The sequence below is a fragment of the Paralichthys olivaceus genome, chromosome 8, assembly GCF_024713975.1.
Source record: "Paralichthys olivaceus isolate ysfri-2021 chromosome 8, ASM2471397v2, whole genome shotgun sequence".
NCBI classification, from domain to species: domain Eukaryota; kingdom Metazoa; phylum Chordata; class Actinopteri; order Pleuronectiformes; family Paralichthyidae; genus Paralichthys; species Paralichthys olivaceus.
The window spans coordinates 10,230,087-10,254,036 of record NC_091100.1 but is presented as its reverse complement, the minus strand read 5'-3'; the positions used below and the strand labels follow the sequence as shown (position 1 = coordinate 10,254,036).

Below are 23,950 nucleotides of genomic sequence, written 5' to 3'. Positions count from 1 at the left end.
AAGCTGCGACATAGAAAAAAGGGAAAACAGGAAACAGGTCTGGTGTTTGTCCTCTGAGGTTCTGTCTGTGTGGTGTTTGTGTGGTCTCCCTGTGCCTGCGTGGGTTTTCGCTGAGTTCTCTGGCTTCCTCCCACAGTCTAAACACATGCAGGTTACAATAATGTGAGACTCTAAATTGCTCGTAGGTGTGAAAGGAAGCGTGATGTTTTCTCTGTTTTGTCTGGGTCTTACCATACACTGGCTACCTGTCTCTTACCCAATGTCTGCTACTTGCACCAGCGCCCCATGACCCTTGGATGAGCGGTATGGAAAATAAATGGATGAATGAGAATGGACCTGACTACTTTCTGAATGCACTGTACATACAGTAGTTATTTGAGCTCAACAACCAGAAGAGGATGTGAATGAGGAAAATGTTGCATGTTGCTATTTCCAACAGCTTATCTCAGAGAAGAGGGAGCTGGCCGAGATAAATAAAAACACTCTCAGATTTCTTTGTATAGGGCCTTTTTATTTATTGATCACAAGAAAAAATATATTTTCTCCTTTTTCTTCCATAGAAAGCACAGCACCATCTTTTCATTAGATGAACACCACCTTGCCCTAAATTAAAAGCACCATTTTTTATTTTATACTTTAAGAAACAACAGTTTCCTGGTCATCTGTCGCTGGGATAACTGGGGGTCTTAAACCACTGGTCACCTGAAGTGCAAAGAGAAACAAAAACATATTTTTTAAAATTGGTTTTAACCTGAATTGACTGAAATATAAGGGAAAGTAACCCCATGTGTCCTCAGAGTATGTGGGTGTGTGCTTTGTGTGTATGTGCACCTGTGTTTGCACAAACATGCACATCCTGCTGACTCTAATTTTTCTAGTCGTCGTCATCATCATCATCATCATCACCGCTGGGTTTGGCAGCCTGAAATAACAGAGGTTACCGATGAGCCAATCAGGAGTGAGGACAGTCTGCTGAGGAGTCGATGTGTCTCAACTTCTCAGCACAAAACAATGTGAAGTCTGTTTCTCTGATGCAACACTTGCATGAACCCGTTGTCCTCAACCCTGCTTCAGTTTTCTACCGCCTGCAGTCTGCTGAGGTTATTGTACTTTCAAATCAATCAAACCATTTACATGATTGACCTGCAGCCGACTGCGAAAGAGTCTTACTGCTTCGAGAAACCTAAATGGCTCAAAATGCAAATGGATACAAATTCTCACAGGAGCATGAGCAGCAGCGATGGGTTGGACGGGTGCAGCCTTTGCAGCGGGGGCAGCAGCAGCTGCAGGAGCTGCAGATAAAATGGGGTTGATGGGGGCGACAGGGGCAGCAGCAGCAAGATCCGTCAGGTCAAATCCAAATGGGTAGTACTACATCAAGAGGCGAGAAAGATGGGAGGAGATGTCATCAAACCTCACAAGTTGTCTGTCGTAGAAACTACAACCTGCAGACACTCACCACGTCTTTTGTGCCTCTGCCGTTTGGCTCAGGCATCTCTTGCTTGATGAAACCACGGACCTTGCAGTGAAATCACACGTGTGGTTAAAAGTGTAATGCTTCACATATAATTCAGCTTTACTCTGTGGTTTGCATGTGGTCTCTAAAGGTGCATTTTGTCAAACCCAGATAGTCTAAACATTGTCTTTGACTCTGGCGGTAGGTTAGGTTTTCATTGCGTTAAATTCTGAATAAAGCTGCAAATAAACCACACTCACTCACCGGTCCTCCAACAAGGCGTCTCTGGGCATCAACAGGGAGCAGCTGGAAATGAGAGCATGCATGGTTAGATCATGGTTAGATCATTGTTAGATCATGGTTAGATCATGGTAAGATCATTGTTAGATCATGGTTAGATCATGATTAGATCATGGCTAAAGACCAGATTTATGTGACTTTATTATAGTTGCTATGCATAGAATACTGCACAAACTTTTGCACATACACAATAACTGTTGAATCATCATCATCATCATATTCAATTCACAATAATCAACAAAACAATCTGCATACAACTCTTATATTTTTTTACTATTTGTATTAAGTCCTGGTGTTTTTAAATATGACTTGATACTTGTGTTTAAAACAATAAAAGTAACTTCAACATACAACATCCAGAGTTCCAAGTGGAGCTCCGGCAGGGATGGCCTGGGCTGCCTGTAAATATAACATACATTTTAATGTTCACACAAGAGAAGGTCACAAGTAGCCAACTTCAAGTAAAAGTGCCATTAACAGACTCTGCCATCAGTGGTGACCAGATAATTGCAGACCTGTGCACAGAGCCTATTCCGTGATGTTTGAAAATGTGTCTTTCTGTACCTGAGCCGGAGCGTGACGGATGTCAAACTCCATGAACATCTGTGGCTGTGGAGAGGATTTACAGGAGAACACGCTGCAGCTTCAGTGGATTCAAGGTCAGTGTGAAAATAAATCTTACAAACTCTTTATTTCTTTACGTTTGAGTCACTAAGTCAGCAAATTACATAGGGAAAGAAATATTGACAGTGCTCAGACAAAATAATAGAAAATCTAATAGAAATAGAAAAAACTGCATGACAAGGAAACTCAAACCAGCCACTACATTGGCCTTGACAATCTATCTGTCAGTCATTGCATTGGACTTGTGTGAACATGTAGCGCTGTAAACTAGTATGTGTGAGAGAGATAAGTATAAATATTTTAGACCTGAAACATTTAGAAATAAACAGTGTTTTCCTTACAGGGCCACATAAAGCCATCCCCAGGATGCAGGCAGCAAGGAGGAGGAATTTCATTTTGAATTAAGCTGCAAAAAAGAAGTTTTTATTTCAAGTTATACTTCATTGTATTCACAGCAACACTTTATATTTAACGTTAGACATGATACTATTCCTCTACGTTACCTTTCCTTCCTGGCAGCACTCGAGCACCGGATGATTGCTGCGGAGGGGTGTGATCAGTGCTGAGAGATTTACTCCTATTTATTTGCTCCGAAAACCTGAGGATGAGCAAACCATTGGCAGGTATTGGTGATGATAGGATTACAAAATTGGCAGCTGACTTTCAGTGAGAATTCTTGTAATCCATTTTCTGGCTCGAAAAATGCACATAAATCGCATTTATTCCCTCGATGATGTGTTTTATGAAACTGCTCCTTGCAACATCTTTTAAACTCAGAAAGGCCAACAGGGTTATTCACCAATATCACTGAAATTTTACCCATGGAATCGATATTTAACAGAACAGCTGTAAAATATAACTCTAAAGCATCACATCTCATTTTACACCTTGAGTATACCTCCGGTAGTATACTGTACTGTAGCTGATGATGGTGAATATTGCAATTATTGTCATCATACCCTATTCATTCCAGTTCATACCTTTGAATTAAGACAGTTTTAATGGGCAAATATTTGAACTGTTAATCAATAGATGCTTGATGCTCAGATACACTCTGTATCTGAGCCTGTGGCGACACTTAAGTGCTGCATTTTCCATTAACCGGAGAGAAAGGGTCTCAGAATGATGACTGGACCACCGCTGTGTCCACTTCCCTGAACACTAGTGTTACTGGGGAGAAAAGTAAAAGTAGGAGTCATTTCGACTAGAATTTAATAAATACAATTTCAAATATACCTTGTTTTTAGAGACGACTGCTGTAGGGCTGTTTTAAATGTGTCTCATTGTACAAACACAATCGGGATGTTGTCGAGAAAATCGTGTGCAAGTCAAAGAAGCAACTAAAAAGTTCCACCCACCACTGTGGAGCCTTTTCTCCACTTTTATCTTGGTTTTATGTCCCAACCTGTTTACTTGTTTCAATTAAATAGCAGAAGAGCAGTTAACGGAACCAGTCTCTTTCCTCAGGAGATGATAGAGACCAAAACAGAGCAAAGAAAAAGACAGTAAATATTAGTACATCCATCAGGTGGCCAGAAAACATGACTCCCAATCAATCTACGTATTCCAAATATAACTGGAAATGTCCGCCTGTCTGTCTGTATGTCTGGCATATCTCGAGTAGCATTCAACTTGTCAGCCTCACACTTTTCATGAGTATTTTAAAGAACCTAATGAATTGCAGAGTTGACTTTGGTGGGATTTGGACACAGGATATGTTCAATATTAACAAACTTTGTATAAAAGGGAAACCAGAGCCCTTCAATCACAACAATGCATACTGGGGAGCACAGTCCATAGCGACTTGGCTTGGGAACCGGAGGGTGGCCGGTTCAAGTCCAGCAGGGACGGAAGTTGGAGAGGTACTGGTTCACCTCCTGGGCACTGCCGAGGTGCCCTTGAGCAAGGCACCGAATCCCCCAATTGCTCCCCGGGCGCCTTCATGGCTGCCCACTATTCCGTGTGTGGTCACTGTGTGGATTGTGTTCCGTGTGTGCTCCGTTCACACGGATGGGCTAAATACAGAGGTCAAATTTCCCCATGTTTGCATGTTGCATGCTGTGTGTGGGACCATAAAGAGGAATCTTAATCTGAACAACAAGTGCATTCACAACAATGGCAACAACAACTGATTCCCCAGTGCAGGGTTCATGTGAGCTTTACTGAATAAACAGCAGCAGTCGGTCTTTACTTGTCACCGCTCGATTACTGCAGGTCACTGCACAGTTTCAGAAAGAAACACTGCAACCAGCGTCACCACAGGCCAAACAAACAGCCCATTCCAAACAGGCATCATTAAAATGGGCTCTGCACTTGTTCTAATGTTATGACTCGGTGTTCAGCATGTTCATCATATACGCTTGATGTATTGTCAGTGTTACTCGCTGATTGTTTCTGTTGCTGAGCCATGGAATAAAAGAAAGAATACACATGATTTAAAAGGGGAACGCATTCAGCTTTAATCTATTTGTGTTCATTTTTATTAAATAATATTTACTATAAAGCAAACAAACAATGACAGTAAAAAATAAAAGGATCACAGTTAGTGCAATGCAGAGGTTAAAGATGAGAAACGTCCCTGTTAGTTTTCATTAGTAATGTTTTTGATCTTTATGAGTTATTCAGACTTGGTTTCCCAGTGTCGGCTGAACTTCAGGTTGAACAGATGTCGGGGCAGTGGCCACCTCCTTCGCTTCTCTCTGCAAACCCACAGGGCCACCTTCGGCATTCGGCTGCGGTCCAGTGCCGACCAGCCCCTGTGTTTGCGGGGCTCCGGCTGAGGCAGTAACCACAGCTGGTGGGACACCTGCCTGTCCCAGGTTTGAAAGCCCGGCAGCGGCCTGGCTCTGCACAGCTCCTGCAGGCAGGTTTGCGATCATGGTGGGCATGTAAACACCCAGCTGACTCATTTTAGCTGCCACCTGAAACAGAGGAGAGGGGAAGGATACAGTTGGATCGTCAATAGGATCATTGAGTTCGACCGAGATTGTTTGAACAAGCCGAAGCGATGATAAAAAATCTTGGCTGTGTTACCCTACCTCAAGCTCCTCTGAGCTGAGAGTGCCAAGTAGAGAGGTCTATAAAGAACGGTAGAACACGTCAAATAAAACATCAGCAAGAAAACTGGGGAAATACATAAGATCATAAATTATTTTAACATGCAAGTTTAAAAAGATCATTTTGTATTTACCATGGGTTGTTGGAGCATGTAGACAATGTGAGGATTCTGTGGATGAAAAGTAGCCTGAGTATCATGCAACTTCTCCTTTCCTTTAAGTTTGACCATATTTTCAAGAAGAAACTCTATTTTCATATGAGCTGTGCTGTTAGATTCAGTTTATGAAGCAATGGTAGACACCTGTTGTTGCAGCTGCTGCACTGGCTGAGGTGCCTCTCCTGGAAGAGCAGCTTCAGAGGGAGTCTGTGCCGGTAAGACCTGACCGCTCGGAGGTGGATTTGCTGGAGTTTGTGGTGGAGGAATGACGGGGACTCCATATGGGGAGGACGGCTGAAGGAGAAAAACACAACATTCTACTCCTATTTCAGTTTTTGTCAATATTTCTGCATCAGGAAAAGACTGAAATTAAGTCTTGAGTGTTTTAAACACCAGTCATTAAAACACAAAGGAGCCCAACTGCAATAACAACTGTGGAAGAAAATCACATGCAAGACAAAACAGGATCAGAAGTTCCCATCGCAGAGTCATAAATCAGTCTGTAAGTCTTCATTCCCACATCATGGTCTGTTATGAAAGAGTTTCAGGATGTGTCTGTTTTCCTATATGTTGACAGTACATGTAAGGGGGGGGGGGGGGGGGGGGGGGGGGGGAGAAAACCCTGTCATCACCACCACCTCGACCTCATCTTGAAAGCTTTCAGGCTGGGCTGTGGTTGAAAAATATTGTTTTGGTTTTACGGTCTATAGCACGGCACAGCGCAGACGGTGTGTTTCCTAATAATACATTACCAGCTGATTCCCGTACAGTGGCTGAAACATAGGGAAGTATCCGTAAGAGGGGAAAATCTGAAAACAGCAAGAAAACAGAATAAGTTATTTAAGAAAATTATGATAAAGTTTAAAATAGTTATGTTAAATATTTATAATAATAGTATATTATATGTAATAATCATATATATTTTGCTGTAAAAAATGTCCTACCCCCTGCGGGAATGCGGGCTGGTTGGCAAGCTGAGGCCCATGGAGGCTGAGCTGCAGGGGGATCATCATCAGTCTGTTCCCTTGTGGAGACCAGGTGTAATAAGGCATTGAGGGAAGGGGCTGGGGGCCACCCTGAGGAACCAGCTGCTGGGGAACCCCAGGCTGCGGTTGCTCCACGCTGAGGGGTTGGGTCTGAGCCACTGGTTTCTGGTTTGTGACTTCAACAGGCTGAAGTCGCCGAGCTCCTCCTCGTGACTGTATCGACGGAAGGACATTAGAGTAGACCTGGAAATACAAAAAGAAAAATCTCAGAAGAAACATTTTCACAGCAGATATTATAGAAAGTCAGATAACAAAAATATGGAAAAGAAAAAACATCTCAAATACTGTGTTTAAAGTACAGAGTGCACTCACTGGTACTGCAGACACAATTATGGTGAAACATGACAGTAACATCACAGTATTTTCCACAGTCATTTCCACAAACAAAACAAAATCAATGTGGTTTGAAATTGATTTTACAAGATCAATGAAAGTAGATAAGGAAAACGTCCTCTGAGAGCACTTATAGTAAAATCAATGAAACTGCGGCAGAGGGAACACCGACTTATGCCCTTCTCACCGAGCGAAACAACCAATCACACGTCAGAAAAAATAACAGACAAATTCAACTTAATCCTTTCGTGTGAATGAAGCAGTGAGAAACCAAAGAAAAGCCACCGACTGCCCTGAACTGTCTATTTTCCTCCAATTATAATGCTGTAACGTCTACACGGGTGAATAAACAGAAACCAAGGCCGTGAGGTTTTCCTGTTGCTCAGATCACCTGTGGGTGCGACTGATGTGTCAGGAGTCTCACTGTTGTAATTATGGTCACAGCAAATGTATGTAATGTGCAACCTAACTGAGAAAAAAGAGGAATAGGAAAACTAAAGAAAAGCAAGTACCTTCGTCAGGTATCATATTCACAGACTTACTGTGAATGTATACTGTATATAAAGATGGTTGAGACACTCCCACCATCTGGAAATGAAGCCAAAGTATCACAATATTGCATCTGTCTTATCAGAAAAAGATGAATTACACAAAGTAATCAATTAAACTTGCTTGTGATTTACATGTTTATCATCATTATTCTGTTTTATATATTAGTTTTATGTTATACTTGTAGAAACATAGAAAATGGGGCAAACCTATGGCCTCGTCACAACGCTGCATGTTTGAATTTCTCTCCTGCTGCACAATGAGTAGGAGACTGCAAGTCAGCAAAATTGCAGAAATGGGCAGGCCAACGTTATATAATGTAAAAATATTTTAGTTTTCTTTTGTTTTTGAGTCAAGGATCTAAATCTCTGTAAAAACTGGAGGCTTAAATATGGTGGATAGAAAAGAACAAGTCACTGACCCTTAAAATATGTCCAGAGCTGCATGGCCACAATGCATTAGATAACAATATTTGTGGTTTTTCCTATTAAATGATATTTTTACTCAGAAGTCAATTAAAGATTCAAATGTAACAGCTGTGTACACATGTTAAAATAACTCAGAAAAAGGACTGACCCATACCAGTACAGTATTTATACAGAATATATTGGAATACACAATATATATATATATATATATACATTCTTTCTTGTGATACAATAGCAATGACATTACAAACATAGAACATAGAAATGAAATTACATTCATAAAGGCTAGTTATGCAAAAACAAAAACATAACCCATGAAAAAACTGTGATTGAGTTGTATATTAAGAAACAGGTGTATTTTAGTGAGAATGCAAATGTTGTGGTTCATAAGTTTTGGTGGATAAATGCGGCAAAGAGTCGAGTGCAGTGAATGAAACTATTGGTCAAGAGGCTGAGTCATGATGAAAAACACTGTGTGGCAGACTCCATGATGAAGCTGAGAGTTGGGTATTATGGGCTCAGCACTCATCCCTGTCTTAATCTTTCTTGATCCAAGGATGCTGATGAGTGAGCCACTGAATGCATATTACAGCAACATGTCGTCAGCATCTGCCCACAGGTCTCCAACGCCAACCTCCTGCAAAACTCATAATTACACCCTGACTTAATACACGTCTCTACTTCGTGTACATATCCTCCAAATCACAAAATATCACTGCATTCTTTATATTTGAATATGCAGCGTGAATGATATGTTGAAAATGTTACACGACAGGATATTGTGCTGATTATAAAATGTGAAAAGTGATAAACATGAAGCCAGTTAACAGAGTGATACATAAGAATGTGGAGAAGTTACTGAGGAAATACTGAAATGTAAAAATATGCAACAAGTAAATGTATATATCTGTATAAGCCAATAAAATCTGATTCAACCATGGCTTTGAAATCACAAATAATCAAAATCGTATGAAAATGCAAAAACAAACAAAGATATGATGATGATATATTTTTATATTCCATAATGACTTTTAACCATTGTCTCCTCGTGGACTCTCAGTGGTAACAACAACAGTGGTCTGGGGGGTTGTTGTGGTCTTGGTTGGGGGTGGAGGTGGGACGGGAGTGGGTGGTGGCTTTGGCCACAGACCAGGAAACAGAGTCCAGAAAGGTAAGGAAGGCCAGGGAGGAAGTGGAATGAGCTGAAAGTGATTTCCCCTCTGTAGCAAGACAAAACAAATATGTTAAAATACTTTTAGAAATCATTGAGAAAACAAGGTCTTGCTAAAAAAGCTTGTAATAATTTCATTAGCTGTTTATAGATGATAAGATGATATCAATGCTTACCTCATCACTGTCAGACTCACTGCTATAGTGATGAGAATTCATTCTAAACTCATCACTATCAGACTCACTGCTACAATTCTGCAAAAAATACAAATATCTTTTAAAAGATCATTCATAAATTATCCAGCTTGAAAAGAGTATTGATTGTTTTGTACTTACAGCAACAGGGGAATTGATCAAGTAGAAAATCATCAACAGAAAAAGCATCTCGCACTTCAAACTGCAATTCAAATCCCATGAAAATTAGCGCCGCCTTTGCACTGCTGTCGAGCAACAGCTTATTAATGAATTAGGTATCGAGCCTGTGTACTCTCCCTTCACACCCTCCATTAGCTTTTAAACAGCCTTTTTAAACAGCCTCCATGTACCCACGCTGGTCTGGCGCTGCAGAGGTGTGTAACTTCACCTCACATGTGGTCGGTCTCATGGCAGCCTCTGCAGACAAAAGCAAAATAGGCGTGAACACAGTTTCATTACCAAAGTTGACTGTGTTTGTGTAACACTGAAGTCTGCATCCTGTTTGTAATCCTGACAGACTTAAAGTATTTTCGGACACATGCTGAGCTCAATGAAAAACACAGCCCACTCACACTTGTCTGTATTTGAGTCCTCGACATGATACGATACGAAGATGTTTAAAAGAGAATTTCAAATATTTCCTGTAAAAGTTTGGGAACACTAATGTTGTCATTTAGTTCTCAATAGTTGCGAAACAGTGATAAGTCGCCCTGGGGCTGTATTTCCACCTGCAAAACAATACTTGCTCAATCTTTTTACGAAATACTGTAATCATCTTGTTTGCTCAAGGTGGACCTCATTTATGTCCTCAACGGCATCAGTCATTACATTTTATTACCTGATGCAAGTGTCATCCTGAGATTTTTTTCATCTGTTGATGTACAGATTTAAAAAGCTTTTTACTTCCCACTGATGGGTGTGAAGTGTGACAACCACTGGGGAAGCAGGAGGGACAGTTCAGTTATTTTAGAGAACAAAGCCAATGTTATCTTAAAGTATTTTTTGTGTTTTGAGGGTTCACACTTCTTAAAAAAAAAAAAATATATATATATATATATATATATATATATATATATATATATATATATATATATATATATATAATACTGAATGCTCTCACACCTTATGAAGCAAATTAGCACAAAGACTAGAAATAGAAAGCAGCTACCTCTGTCCAAAGGTCTTACTAAGTTCAATAGTTGTCATGTTCATTGTTCTTTTGTTTCTTTAAATTAACGTAGATGTGCAAAACAACCATTTGTTTTTTTTGAAGGGTTTGTGAGATCTCTTGAGCTGCTTTCAGATAAGCACTGAACTCACAGTAGGAGATTGAATGATTCACCATTAGCAAGTGGGCAAGTTGATGATGATTTTGAACACACAACAGGCAAAACAAATTAGAGGCTAATGAAGATGTCAACTTGAAAAGTCAATGAGATTCGCAAGATTTTGTTGCTAAAGGCTGACGCCAGTGTCAATGTGTTGTAAACTGACATATGATTGCACTTCGCAGGAACTAGACGAGGTTATCTGTTCTCCAATCTTCTCAATTATCTCTCAGAAAGAAAGTAAAATGTCAAAGTTATTCCTTTACCCAAGCCATTCTTGTTCCTTGAACCTGACCACTAACAGGACTGAGGACACAAACTTTGGTTTACATCTTAAATGTGCTGAGTGGTTCTTTCCCTTTCTTTCCATTATTTATGTCAAAATCATACCAAAGAAGATTTGTGTGCAAGATAAAGTACGACAAGCAAAATGTCCCATAGAAAAAATTTATAACAACTTTTGATTTTCTGTTGGAACAAAACTGCAACCAAACCACGGTATCTAACAACTACACTGCGACTCTAAAGACTGTACATAAAACATGAAAGCCGTGCCCTCAGGGACTGAAGAAAGGAATCAGAGGAAAATATGATCCGCACAGCTCTGACGAGCAGTTCTTAGAAATACCTTTTATGATGTGTCTTTCCCTGACATGCCCTCAATAATGCAGGAGGCCCAACATGTTTGACATATGAATCATGATGCACAGCCAAGCTCAGCAGAGACTCACAAAACGTGATTTTAACTGTGGAAAGATGACATGTCATTGATGGGTAACCTCTATAAAATCATATTTATGATATATAGTGTTTTTTATTTGGAGTGATCGCGCAGAATTAAGATGTCATTGTTTTAAGATTCAAGAAGAATTTTTGTCATTCAAAAACATGAGGTACATGAGAGGAAACAAAACTACTACTTAGGTCCCAGTAAGCAGAAATGATGTAGAACACTATAATCTAAAAACTAAGCAGAAGCAACAATGAAAATCAGAAAATCAAGATCATGACCAAAGGAATTACATTTGAAATGTTCTTTATTGTTTTCATTTGTATTCAACCATTAAGTTGGAACACATCAACGTCCTAAAGCAGCTGCAGCACCTGCAGCTCCAGCACCAAGTGCACCACCTATAGCACCTAGAGCACCTGCAATACCTCCAGCTCCGGCACCGAGTGCACCACCTAAAGCTCCAAATGCACCACCTGCACCTGCAGCACCTGCACCACCTGCACCACCTGCAGCACCCAGACCTCTGTAAGCATGCACAAGTCTGAGCAGCTCAGTAAGCTGAGTGATAGATAAGTTGTTGTTGGTGGAGGTGGAGATGGAAGTTCTGCGATGCTGTGGGGGAAAAATGAAAAAGAAGGAAAAAGAAAGCTATTTAAGCATTTTATTCTAATATGTATTTGTATTTATTACTCTGTTCAAGTGAATAAAGTTCTTGCCTTTGTATGATTGTATAGAAACTAAATACTGACCTCTTCACTTGAGCTTGAGCTTGAGCTTGAGCGCTTTTCAATCACATGGGCAGGTTTGGCCTTTTAAAGCAAGAGAAAAACATTTTGGTGAATTAATGCTAATGACCTCATTTATGTCCTCAACGGCATCAGTCATTACATTTTATTACCTGATGCAAGTGTCATCCTGAGATTTTTTTCATCTGTTGATGTACAGATTTAAAAAGCTTTTTACTTCCCACTGATGGGTGTGAAGTGTGACAACCACTGGGGAAGCAGGAGGGACAGTTCAGTTATTTTAGAGAACAAAGCCAATGTTATCTTAAAGTATTTTTTGTGTTTTGAGGGTTCACACTTCTTAAAAAAAAAAAAATATATATATATATATATATATATATATATATATATATATATATATATATATATATATATATAATACTGAATGCTCTCACACCTTATGAAGCAAATTAGCACAAAGACTAGAAATAGAAAGCAGCTACCTCTGTCCAAAGGTCTTACTAAGTTCAATAGTTGTCATGTTCATTGTTCTTTTGTTTCTTTAAATTAACGTAGATGTGCAAAACAACCATTTGTTTTTTTTGAAGGGTTTGTGAGATCTCTTGAGCTGCTTTCAGATAAGCACTGAACTCACAGTAGGAGATTGAATGATTCACCATTAGCAAGTGGGCAAGTTGATGATGATTTTGAACACACAACAGGCAAAACAAATTAGAGGCTAATGAAGATGTCAACTTGAAAAGTCAATGAGATTCGCAAGATTTTGTTGCTAAAGGCTGACGCCAGTGTCAATGTGTTGTAAACTGACATATGATTGCACTTCGCAGGAACTAGACGAGGTTATCTGTTCTCCAATCTTCTCAATTATCTCTCAGAAAGAAAGTAAAATGTCAAAGTTATTCCTTTACCCAAGCCATTCTTGTTCCTTGAACCTGACCACTAACAGGACTGAGGACACAAACTTTGGTTTACATCTTAAATGTGCTGAGTGGTTCTTTCCCTTTCTTTCCATTATTTATGTCAAAATCATACCAAAGAAGATTTGTGTGCAAGATAAAGTACGACAAGCAAAATGTCCCATAGAAAAAATTTATAACAACTTTTGATTTTCTGTTGGAACAAAACTGCAACCAAACCACGGTATCTAACAACTACACTGCGACTCTAAAGACTGTACATAAAACATGAAAGCCGTGCCCTCAGGGACTGAAGAAAGGAATCAGAGGAAAATATGATCCGCACAGCTCTGACGAGCAGTTCTTAGAAATACCTTTTATGATGTGTCTTTCCCTGACATGCCCTCAATAATGCAGGAGGCCCAACATGTTTGACATATGAATCATGATGCACAGCCAAGCTCAGCAGAGACTCACAAAACGTGATTTTAACTGTGGAAAGATGACATGTCATTGATGGGTAACCTCTATAAAATCATATTTATGATATATAGTGTTTTTTATTTGGAGTGATCGCGCAGAATTAAGATGTCATTGTTTTAAGATTCAAGAAGAATTTTTGTCATTCAAAAACATGAGGTACATGAGAGGAAACAAAACTACTACTTAGGTCCCAGTAAGCAGAAATGATGTAGAACACTATAATCTAAAAACTAAGCAGAAGCAACAATGAAAATCAGAAAATCAAGATCATGACCAAAGGAATTACATTTGAAATGTTCTTTATTGTTTTCATTTGTATTCAACCATTAAGTTGGAACACATCAACGTCCTAAAGCAGCTGCAGCACCTGCAGCTCCAGCACCAAGTGCACCACCTATAGCACCTAGAGCACCTGCAATACCTCCAGCTCCGGCACCGAGTGCACCACCTAAAGCTCCAAATGCACCACCTGCACCTGCAGCACCTGCACCACCTGCACCACCTGCAGCACCCAGACCTCTGTAAGCATGCACAAGTCTGAGCAGCTCAGTAAGCTGAGTGATAGATAAGTTGTTGTTGGTGGAGGTGGAGATGGAAGTTCTGCGATGCTGTGGGGGAAAAATGAAAAAGAAGGAAAAAGAAAGCTATTTAAGCATTTTATTCTAATATGTATTTGTATTTATTACTCTGTTCAAGTGAATAAAGTTCTTGCCTTTGTATGATTGTATAGAAACTAAATACTGACCTCTTCACTTGAGCTTGAGCTTGAGCTTGAGCGCTTTTCAATCACATGGGCAGGTTTGGCCTTTTAAAGCAAGAGAAAAACATTTTGGTGAATTAATGCTGCGATCAAAGAGTTAAACACCTAAAAGACAAAGAGTGTGTCTTACCAAAGAGCTGGAGACCAGCATCATGATGACAGCAAGAGCGACAACCTTCATTCCGAATGCCTGCATCTAAAAAGATCAAAATCAGTTTTGCATTTGAAATGCAAAGATCTTATCTATTATCAATCATTCTAATTATCCTTACGTTTCTGAATGCTGGGTTCTTTCAGTCGTTGTGAACAAGCAGTGCTGCGAAGTTTGCTGACGGTGCAGAAGTAATATTCTGAGTGGCTTATATAGTGTCCGTCAGCTAATCACAGATGATGCTACAGCAGGACATGTGTTTTGCAATGTGATTAAACAGACAAAAAAATTCCTCGTGTGTCATCATTTGAAAATGATTTAAAGAATTACTGTGTGTTTGCCTGCTGTTTCGGTGACATACAACAACTAATGAATCATTCAAACAGCTGCAACAAAAGGTGATCGACTGTTTCCAGGACCAGTACTTGACCATCCTCACACATTACTGTATATGCCACTATATATATGTATATGATGTATATTACACATTATATCTGTAAACCATTTGGAGAGTAAGGTCTGTCTAGTTCCACAGATACTCCCTTCTCTCTCTAAGCAGCACCAAGGTCAGGTTATAGATAAAGGGCCAATCAACAGTACATTGTAGTGTTTAGGCTGAGGGACCTTTATATCTAACTCAGACGCCCCACACAGAGAGGCTCTAACTTCAACTATTGTTCCACCTTCTCGTCTCCTTGTTGCATCAGGTCAATATTAAAATCTTCTGCATAAGACATCAGCTGCTGCCTGAGTTCTCCTTTCACCAGCTTCCAGAAAACTTCCATAACACTCAAGTGACTGAATGATGCACAAACAGATTGGATATCAAGCATACAGACAATATTGACCCAAACCCTGGGGTATGAAACAGACCCTACAAATACTATTACTATCACTATTACTATTACTACTATTACTACCACTACTACTCTCATTCTATTGGCTTCCTTCTATTGCTATTAGAGATCTGGGCTACCAGTTTCTTCTGGGTGTTTTCTCATTAGAAAGACAGAGCCATGGTCCAAACCAGGGTTCATGTCTTTGTTAATTGTTTATGTTTGATTGGGTTCACATTGTAATAAAGGGAGATACCCAAAGACGTTTGTATAGCTGCTTTCAGACATGCACTGGACTCTGCAGTTCCTCCGTATTTTCCTGGGGGTGAAGCATGTGTAAACACAAATGTCTGAGTGAGATGCTCCACAGTTTTTATGACTTTTATACAAGTAGGTCAAGTGGGAAAAAATAAGTATTGAAGTCCCGGCACGCAGCAATGAAACAGAACACTAGAATCTAAAAAGTAAGCAGAAGCAGCAAATAAATATGATGAAATCAAACAATAAAACAACCCAAACATTTTTTTATTTAAGATGAAGATGCATCAATGGAGGACTCCCCAATCAATGTTATACTGTGTCAAATTGCAAGAGAGATGTTTAATGTTGGTGTGATGATTTGCATTCAGTTTTCTAATTCAACCCCTAAATTGTAAAGCAAAATAAATTAACATTTATAAACAAAGCATATGTGATCTGAGAAATCAAAAAGAAATGTCTGGAGGACGACAAATTCAACAAAACCACTTGTTCCTTTGAGCATTTTCATGTTGTTCTCCTCTCTGAGTTTCCAGGTAGAGTCTCAGGTCAGAAACACACCTGAGTTATTCCTGTGATGTGGCACATTTGTCATTTCTATTTTTTCCTGCTGTGGGGTTGCTATGGCAATTGTCTTCTGGGCCTGAACTCTGTGTGGTGCCAACTATCTGAACAGTTCCTTGATGATGCTGTGGTCATAGAAGAATACATACATCTACTGACAATCTATCCAACAGCAATGAAAACAAGTACACTCTAAAAACTGTTATTTTTAGAGTGTAGAGACCCTCAGAAAATCAAGACCATGACCAAAGGAATTACATTTGAAATGTTCTTTAATGTTTTTGTATTAAACCATTAAGTTATTCATTCCCAGCATGAACACATCATCGTGCTGCAGCTGCAGCCAGACTTCGGAGGAGCTGCACAAGTCTGAGCAGCTCAGTTAGCTGAGCGATAGATAGGTTGTTGTTGGTGGAGGTGGAAGTTCTGCGATTCTGTGGGGGAAAAATAAAAAAGAAGAAAAAAGGAAGCTATTAAGCATTATACTCTAATATATATATGTATTTATTACTCTGTTCAAGTAAATAAAGTTCTTGCCTTTGTATGATTGTATAGAAACTAAATACTGACCTCTTCACTTGAGCGCTTTTCAATCACATGGGCAGGTTTGGCCTTTAAAAGCAAGAGAAAAACATTTTGGTGAATTAATGCTGCGATCAAAGAGTTAAACACCTAAAAGACAAAGAGTGTGTCTTACCAAAGAGCTGGAGACCAGCATCATGATGACAGCAAGAGCGACAACCTTCATTCCGAATGCCTGCATCTAAAAAGATCAAAATCAGTTTTGCATTTGAAATGCAAAGATCTTATCTATTATCATTCATTATAATTATTCTTACATTTCTGAATGCTGCGAAGTTTGCTTACATGCTGCGAAGTTTGCTTACATGCAAACAATATTCTAAGCGGCTTATAGCCAATCACAGATGATACAACAGCAGGACATGTGTTTTGCAATGTGATGACGCAGACAAACAAAAAAAATTCCTCGTGTGTCATCATTTGAAAATGATTTAAAGAATTACTGTGTGTTTGCCTGCTCTTCTGGTGACACACAACAACTAGTGAATCATTCAAACAGCTGCAACAAAAGGTGATCAACTTTTTCCAGGACCAGTACTTGACCATCCTCACACATTACTGTATATGCCACTATATATATGTATATGATGTATATTACACATTATATCTGTAAACCATTTGGAGAGTAAGGTCTGTCTAGTTCCACAGATACTCCCTTCTCTCTCTAAGCAGCACCAAGGCCAGGTTATAGATAAAGGGCCAACCAACAGTACATTGTAGTGTTTAGGCTGAGGGACCTTTATATCTAACTCAGACACCCCACACAGAGAGGCTCCAACTTCAACTCGTTTGTGCATTACACCAGTGGCAAGACATTAGGACACAATGTGATTTAGTTATGTATATTTTAGGCTTAACTGCTCAATATGATGCAAACACCTGCATGTAACATAGAGAGTGACAGCAATTCTATCCTTTCATGGATGTGCTGTTTAAATGGGTGACGAAAGTAGAGGAAGATATATATTGGGATGCTGTGGGAGACATCTTCAGAATTGGGGGGGGAAACTGCTCTGGTTTTTCTGTTACTGCTTTTATTTTGTTCCACCTTCTCGTCTCCTTGATGCATCAAGTCAACATTAAAATCTTCTGCATAAGACATCAGCTGCTGCCTGAGTTCTCTTTCATCAGCTTCCAGAAAACTTCCATAACACTCAAGTGACTGAATGATGCACCAACAGATTGTTACGTTTTGTGGGGAGCGGGTAAGGGAGTGGGTGGACCCAAAAAGGCAGAACAAAAGGTTTCAACTGACTGTCCTTTAATGAGGAACGCAGGGTACGATAACAAAATCCAAAAATCAACAAAGAACTGAAAATGCTTTCAGGCAAAAACAGGGGAGACACAAGAAAACACTAGAGACTTACTGGGGGGAGTAGAAACGGCGACAAGTGGTGAAACAACAAATAGACATGGAAACGACATCTCACAACAACAAACTGACCAAGACACAGGGAAGCACAAAGACTTAAATACACACTGAACTAATGAGGAACTAGAGACAGGTGGCACAGGACAGACAGGTGAGCCAGACGAGGGCAGGAAGTCCAGGGGGAAAACACACAAGGAGCAGAGACTACAAAATAAAACAGGAAACAGATGAACACAGAGGAACACAGGAGAGGGACACAGGAGAGAGAGGGACACAGAGTGGGACACAGGAGAGGGACACAGAGTGGGACACAGGTGAGGGACACAGAGTGGAGCACAGGAGAAGGACACAGAGAGGTACACAGGAGAGGGACACAGAGAGGGACACAGGATAGGGACACAGCGAGGGACACAGAAAGAAACAGAGTGGGACACAGGAGAGGGACACAGAGAGGGACACAGAGAGGGACACAGAAAGAAACAGAGTGGGACACAGGAGAGCAAAACTTAAAACACAATTCCAAACATAAGAAAACATAGTCCATAATAGAAATGAAAACTCTCTTTCATAAAAGATGTCTAAAAACACAGGAGACATGACACAGATTGGATATCCAGCATACAGATGATATTGACCCTAACCCTGGGGTATGAAACAGACCCTACAAATACTACTACTACATTTTACATTTACATTTACATTTAGGGCATTTAGCAGACGCTTTTGTCTGAGGCCACTTACAATAAGTACATCTGTCACAAGAGAGAAACCACAACATATCACCATCGATGGGGTAAAACAAAATATAGAAACAATTGTCAAGCCCTCATCTGAGGATCGTAACTGCTATTTGTGAAAGATTCTTTAACGGCTCGGTGCGGGAGTAGGTGTGCCGAAGTTGTCGGCAACGCCGCAGGTCACAGCACGTCCTAAGTTCGTGACGCCAAGTCTTGTTGTATATTGGGGTAGCGATGATGTGAAGATGATGAAGAAATCTCTGTTGTCACCGTCTTGATTGTATAAAAACTTTATTACAAAAAGTTAAGCATCAATACAAGCACTGCAGTCTGCCTGGAGAGAGATTTGGGGCCAATGTGAATCTCTTCTGCCAAACAGATTCAACTCACTGTTTATATATGAGAGTTGTCGTAAACCTAAAGAAAACACATCTGGCTTTCCTCCAAACCTCCTCATCTGCCTGGTAACATGTAGGGAACAGTTTGAGCCGTGATCTAATGCCCTAACATATACATTCAGGCTTTCTCCAAATTCCTCAGGACCTATGGGCCTCAAACCCAGAGATCAGCTTCCTTTAAAGCGAGAACAACACAAGGCATTTCAGACACCACAGTTCATAAGTGCTATGACTGAAGTGCTAATCATACGAAAACATACAAGTGCATACATTTTTTTGAGGGTTGAGGTGAAGTCTGAACAAATGAGTCTTGAGTCTTTTGCGGAAGATGGAAAGCGATTCCGCTGTTCTGACATCTATCGCTGTCACTGCTGATACTACCACTATGACTCTCATTCTATTGGCTTCCTTCTATTGCTATTAGAGATCTGGGCTACCAGTTTGTTCTGGGTGTTTTCTCATTAGAAAGACAGAGCCATGGTCCTGCAGGGTTCATGTCTTTGTTAATTGTTCACATTTGATTGGGTTCACATTGTAATAAAGGGAGATACCCAAAGACGTTTGTATAGCTGCTTTCAGACATGCACTGGACTCTGCAGTTCCTTCGTATTTTCCTGGGGGTGAAGCATGTGTAAACACAAATGTCTGAGTGAGATGCTCCACAGTTTTTATTACTTTTATACTAGTAGGTCAAGTGGGAAAAAATAAGTATGTTATACCGTGTCAAATTGCAAGAGAGATGTTTAATGTTTGTGTGATGATTTGCATTCAGTTTTCTCATTCAACCCCTAAATTGTAAAGCAAAATAAATTAACAATTATAAACAAAGCATATGTTATCTGAGAAATCAAAAAGAAATGTCTGGAGGACGACAAATTCAACAAAACCACTTGTTCCTTTGAGCATTTTCATGTTGTTCTCCTCTCTGAGTTTCCAGGTAGAGTCTCAGGTCAGAAACACACCTGAGTTATTCCTGTGATGTGGCACATTTGTCATTTCTATTTTTTCCTGCTGTGGGGTTGCTATGGCAATTGTCTTCTGGGCCTGAACTCTGTGTGGTGCCAACTATCTGAACAGTTCCTTGATGATGCTGTGGTCATAGAAGAATACATACATCTACTGACAATCTATCCAACAGCAATGAAAACAAGTACACTCTAAAAACTGTTATTTTTAGAGTGTAGAGACCCTCAGAAAATCAAGACCATGACCAAAGGAATTACATTTGAAATGTTCTTTAATGTTTTTGTATTAAACCATTAAGTTATTCATTCCAGGCATGAACACATCATGCAGCACCTGCAGCTCCAGCAACTGCAGCACCTAGAGCTGCAGCACCTGCATTTGCAACATCTGTAGCCACACCTTTGAAGACCTGCAGAAGTTTGAGCAGCCCAGCGCTAGATAGGTTGTTTTTGTTGGTGGAGGTGGAGGTGGAGGTGGAGCTGGAGCTGGAAGTTTTGCAATTCTGCAGGGGAAAAATAAAAAGAAGAAAAAAGGAAGCTATTTAAACATTTTATTCTAATATGAATTTGTATTTATTACTCTGTTCAAGTGAATAAAGTTCTTGCCATTGTATGATTGTATAGAAACTAAATACTGACCTCTTCACTTGAGCTTGAGCTTGAGCGCTTTTCAATCACATGGGCAGGTTTGGCCTTTAAAAGCAAGAGAAAAACATTTTGGTGAATTAATGCTGCGATCAAAGAGTTAAACACCTAAAAGACAAAGAGTGTGTCTTACCAAAGAGCTGGAGACCAGCATCATGATGACAGCAAGAGCGACAACCTTCATTCCGAATACCTTCATCTAAAAAGATCAAAATCAGTTTGACATTTGAAATGCAAAGATCTTATCTATTATCAATCATTCTAATTATCCTTACATTTCTGAATGCTGGGTTCTTTCAGTCGTTGTGAACAAGCAGTGCTGCGAAGTTTGCTGACGGTGCAGAAGTAATATTCTGAGTGGCTTATATAGTGTCCGTCAGCCAATCACAGAGGATGTGACAGCAGGACATGTGTTTTGCAATGTGATTAAACAGACAAATAAAAAAAATCCTTGTGTGTCATGATTTCAAAATGATTTAAAGAATTACTGTGTTTGCCTGCTCTTCTGGTGACACACAACAACTAGTGAATCATTCAAACATCTGCAACAAAAGGTGATCAACTGTTTCCAGTACTCAAGTGACTGAATGATGCACAAACAGATTGGACATCAATCATACAGATTATATTGACCCTAACCCTGGGGTGTGAAACAGACCCTACTACTACTACTACTACTACTAATAATGATAATAATAATGATACTATTACTACTAAAACTACCACTATGACTCTCATTCTATTGGCTTCCTTCTATTGCTATTAGAGATCTGGGCTACCAGTTTCTTCTGGGTGTTTTCTCATTAGAAAGACAGAGCCATGGTCCAAACCAGGGTTCATGTCTTTGTTAATTGTTTATGTTTGATTGGGTTCACATTGTAATAAAGGGAGATACCCAAAGACGTTTGTATAGCTGCTTTCAGACATGCACTGGACTCTGCAGTGCCTTCGTATTTTCCTGGAGGTGAAGCATGTGTAAACACAAATGTCTGAGTGAGATGCTCCACAGTTTCTATTACTTTTATACAAGGAGGTCAAGTGGGAAAAAATAAGTATTGAGTTCCCGGCACGCAGCAATGAAACAGAACACTAGAATCTAAAAACTAAGCAGAAGCAGCAAATAAATACAATGAAATCAAAGAATAAAACAACCCATGCATTTTTTTAATTTAAAGGTACAGTGTGTAGAATTTTGAGATATCTAGTGTTGAAATTGCATGTTGCAGCTGAGACTCCTCACCTCACCCTCTCCTTCCAAACATGAAAAAGAAACTGTGGAAACCTTCAGTTGTCATAAAAACTCAAAAGGTGTTTAGTTTGTCCAGTCTGGACTAATGTAAAAAACATGGAGGCCTCAGTAGAGAGGGTCCCCTTGATGTAAATACACAGAATTTAAATATAAAGGGTCTTTTGTGTGGTAAAGAAACCTACAATTCATACAATTTAGATGAAATGAATTGGTGAAAACATCATGAGGATTATTCTAGATTAAATTACTGCCAATAGTTTCCTTTCACCTAAATCTCACACACTGGACCTTTGAGATGTTTTCTCCCCTGGCGTGATGAAGATCAAGATGAAGATGCATCACTGGAGGACTCCCCAAAAAGTGTTGTTGCAAGAAAAAAGCAACATGTAAAAAAAGAGAGCAAGAGAACAACTTTGCAAAAGTATCCATAAAGTGAAAGATGGAATAAATCATCAATTTTATACTGTGTCAAATTGCAAGAGAGATGTTTAATGTTGGTGTAATGATTTGCATTCAGTTTTCTCATTCAACCCCTAAATTGTAAAGCAAAATAAATTAACATTTATAAACAAAGCATATGTGATCTGAGAAATCAAAAAGAAATGTCTGGATGACGACAAATTCAACAAAACCACTTGTTCCTTTGAGCATTTTCATGTTGTTCTCCTCTCTGAGTTTCCAGGTAGAGTCTCAGGTCAGAAACACACCTGAGTTATTCCTGTGATGTGGCACATTGTTATTTCTATTTTTTCCTGCTGTGGGGTTGCTATGGCAATTGTCTTCTGGGCCTGAACTCTGTGTGGTGCCAACTATCTGAACAGTTCCTTGATGACGCTGTGGTCATAGAAGAATACATACATCTACTGACAATCTATCCAACAGCAATGAAAACAAGTACACTCTAAAAACTGTTATTTTTAGAGTGTAGAGACCCTCAGAAAATCAAGACCATGACCAAAGGAATTACATTTGAAATGTTCTTTAATGTTTTTGTATTAAACCATTAAGTTATTCATTCCCAGCATGAACACATCATCGTGCTGCAGCTGCAGCCAGACTTCGGAGGAGCTGCACAAGTCTGAGCAGCTCAGTAAGCTGAGCGATAGATAGGTTGTTGTTGGTGGAGGTGGAAGTTCTGCGATTCTGTGGGGGAAAAATGAAAAAGAAGAAAAAAGGAAGCTATTAAACATTTTATTCAAATATATATTTGTATTTATTACTCTGTTCAAGTAAATAAAGTTCTTGCCTTTGTATGATTGTATAGAAACTAAATACTGACCTCTTCACTTGAGCGCTTTTCAATCACATGGGCAGGTTTGGCCTTTAAAAGCAAGAGAAAAACATTTTGGTGAATTAATGCTGCGATCAAAGAGTTAAACACCTAAAAGACAAAGAGTGTGTCTTACCAAAGAGCTGGAGACCAGCATCATGATGACAGCAAGAGCGACAACCTTCATTCCGAATGCCTGCATCTAAAAAGATCAAAATCAGTTTTGCATTTGAAATGCAAAGATCTTATATATTATCAATCATTCTAATTATCCTTACGTTTCTGAATGCTGGGTTCTTTCAGTCGTTGTGAACAAGCAGTGCTGCGAAGTTTGCTAACGTGCAGAAACAATATTCCGAGTGGCTTATATAGTGTCCGTCAGCTAATCACAGAGGATGTGACAGCAGGCCATACGTTTTGCAATATGATGAAGCAGACAAACAAAAAAGTGTTGTAACAATTCCTTGTGTGTCATGATTTCAAAATGATTTAAAGAATTACTGTGTGTTTGCCTGCTCTTCTGGTGACATACAACAACTGGTGAATCATTCAAACATCTGCAACAAAAGGTGATCAACTGTTTCCAGGACCAGTACTTGACCATCCTCACACATTACTGTATATGCCACTATATATATGTATATGATGTATATTACACATTA

At 39.5% G+C, this 23,950-nt stretch overlaps 3 protein-coding genes and 2 long non-coding RNA genes across 5 annotated transcripts; all 5 read right to left on the bottom strand.

Annotated features, from left to right (window-relative positions):
* Positions 1 to 508: 508 nt before the first annotated feature.
* Positions 509 to 3,026, bottom strand: scpp7 (secretory calcium-binding phosphoprotein 7). The gene is made up of 9 exons (XM_069530633.1): positions 2,884 to 3,026; positions 2,722 to 2,786; positions 2,321 to 2,365; positions 2,108 to 2,155; positions 1,721 to 1,762; positions 1,460 to 1,519; positions 1,222 to 1,371; positions 832 to 922; positions 509 to 702 (listed from the first exon to the last, which is right to left on the bottom strand). The coding sequence occupies exons 2-8, from the start codon at positions 2,773 to 2,775 to the stop codon at positions 875 to 877; spliced, it is 447 nt and encodes a 148-aa protein (XP_069386734.1). The 5' UTR covers positions 2,776 to 2,786; positions 2,884 to 3,026; the 3' UTR covers positions 509 to 702; positions 832 to 874.
* A 1,788-nt stretch (positions 3,027 to 4,814) lies between these two features.
* Positions 4,815 to 9,922, bottom strand: LOC109637794 (basic salivary proline-rich protein 1-like). The gene is made up of 9 exons (XM_069530276.1): positions 9,457 to 9,922; positions 9,298 to 9,375; positions 6,953 to 9,170; positions 6,539 to 6,823; positions 6,347 to 6,403; positions 5,739 to 5,888; positions 5,571 to 5,606; positions 5,419 to 5,457; positions 4,815 to 5,301 (listed from the first exon to the last, which is right to left on the bottom strand). The coding sequence occupies exons 3-9, from the start codon at positions 7,013 to 7,015 to the stop codon at positions 5,002 to 5,004; spliced, it is 930 nt and encodes a 309-aa protein (XP_069386377.1). The 5' UTR covers positions 7,016 to 9,170; positions 9,298 to 9,375; positions 9,457 to 9,922; the 3' UTR covers positions 4,815 to 5,001.
* Positions 9,923 to 13,424: 3,502 nt separating this feature from the next.
* LOC138411300 (aspartate, glycine, lysine and serine-rich protein-like) lies at positions 13,425 to 14,661 on the bottom strand. Its single transcript, XM_069530923.1, has 4 exons — positions 14,534 to 14,661; positions 14,392 to 14,457; positions 14,247 to 14,306; positions 13,425 to 14,109 (listed from the first exon to the last, which is right to left on the bottom strand). Exons 2-4 carry the CDS (start codon positions 14,455 to 14,457, stop codon positions 13,843 to 13,845), a joined length of 393 nt encoding a protein of 130 aa, XP_069387024.1. The 5' UTR covers positions 14,534 to 14,661; the 3' UTR covers positions 13,425 to 13,842.
* Positions 14,662 to 16,324: 1,663 nt separating this feature from the next.
* LOC138411235 (uncharacterized) lies at positions 16,325 to 18,163 on the bottom strand. The gene is made up of 4 exons (XR_011243891.1): positions 18,020 to 18,163; positions 16,768 to 16,833; positions 16,641 to 16,682; positions 16,325 to 16,504 (listed from the first exon to the last, which is right to left on the bottom strand). It is a non-coding gene; the product is annotated as an uncharacterized lncRNA (long non-coding RNA).
* A 4,818-nt stretch (positions 18,164 to 22,981) lies between these two features.
* On the bottom strand, positions 22,982 to 23,679 carry LOC138411280 (uncharacterized). The gene is made up of 4 exons (XR_011243931.1): positions 23,567 to 23,679; positions 23,425 to 23,490; positions 23,298 to 23,339; positions 22,982 to 23,161 (listed from the first exon to the last, which is right to left on the bottom strand). It is a non-coding gene; the product is annotated as an uncharacterized lncRNA (long non-coding RNA).
* Between the last annotated feature and the right edge of the window lie 271 nt (positions 23,680 to 23,950).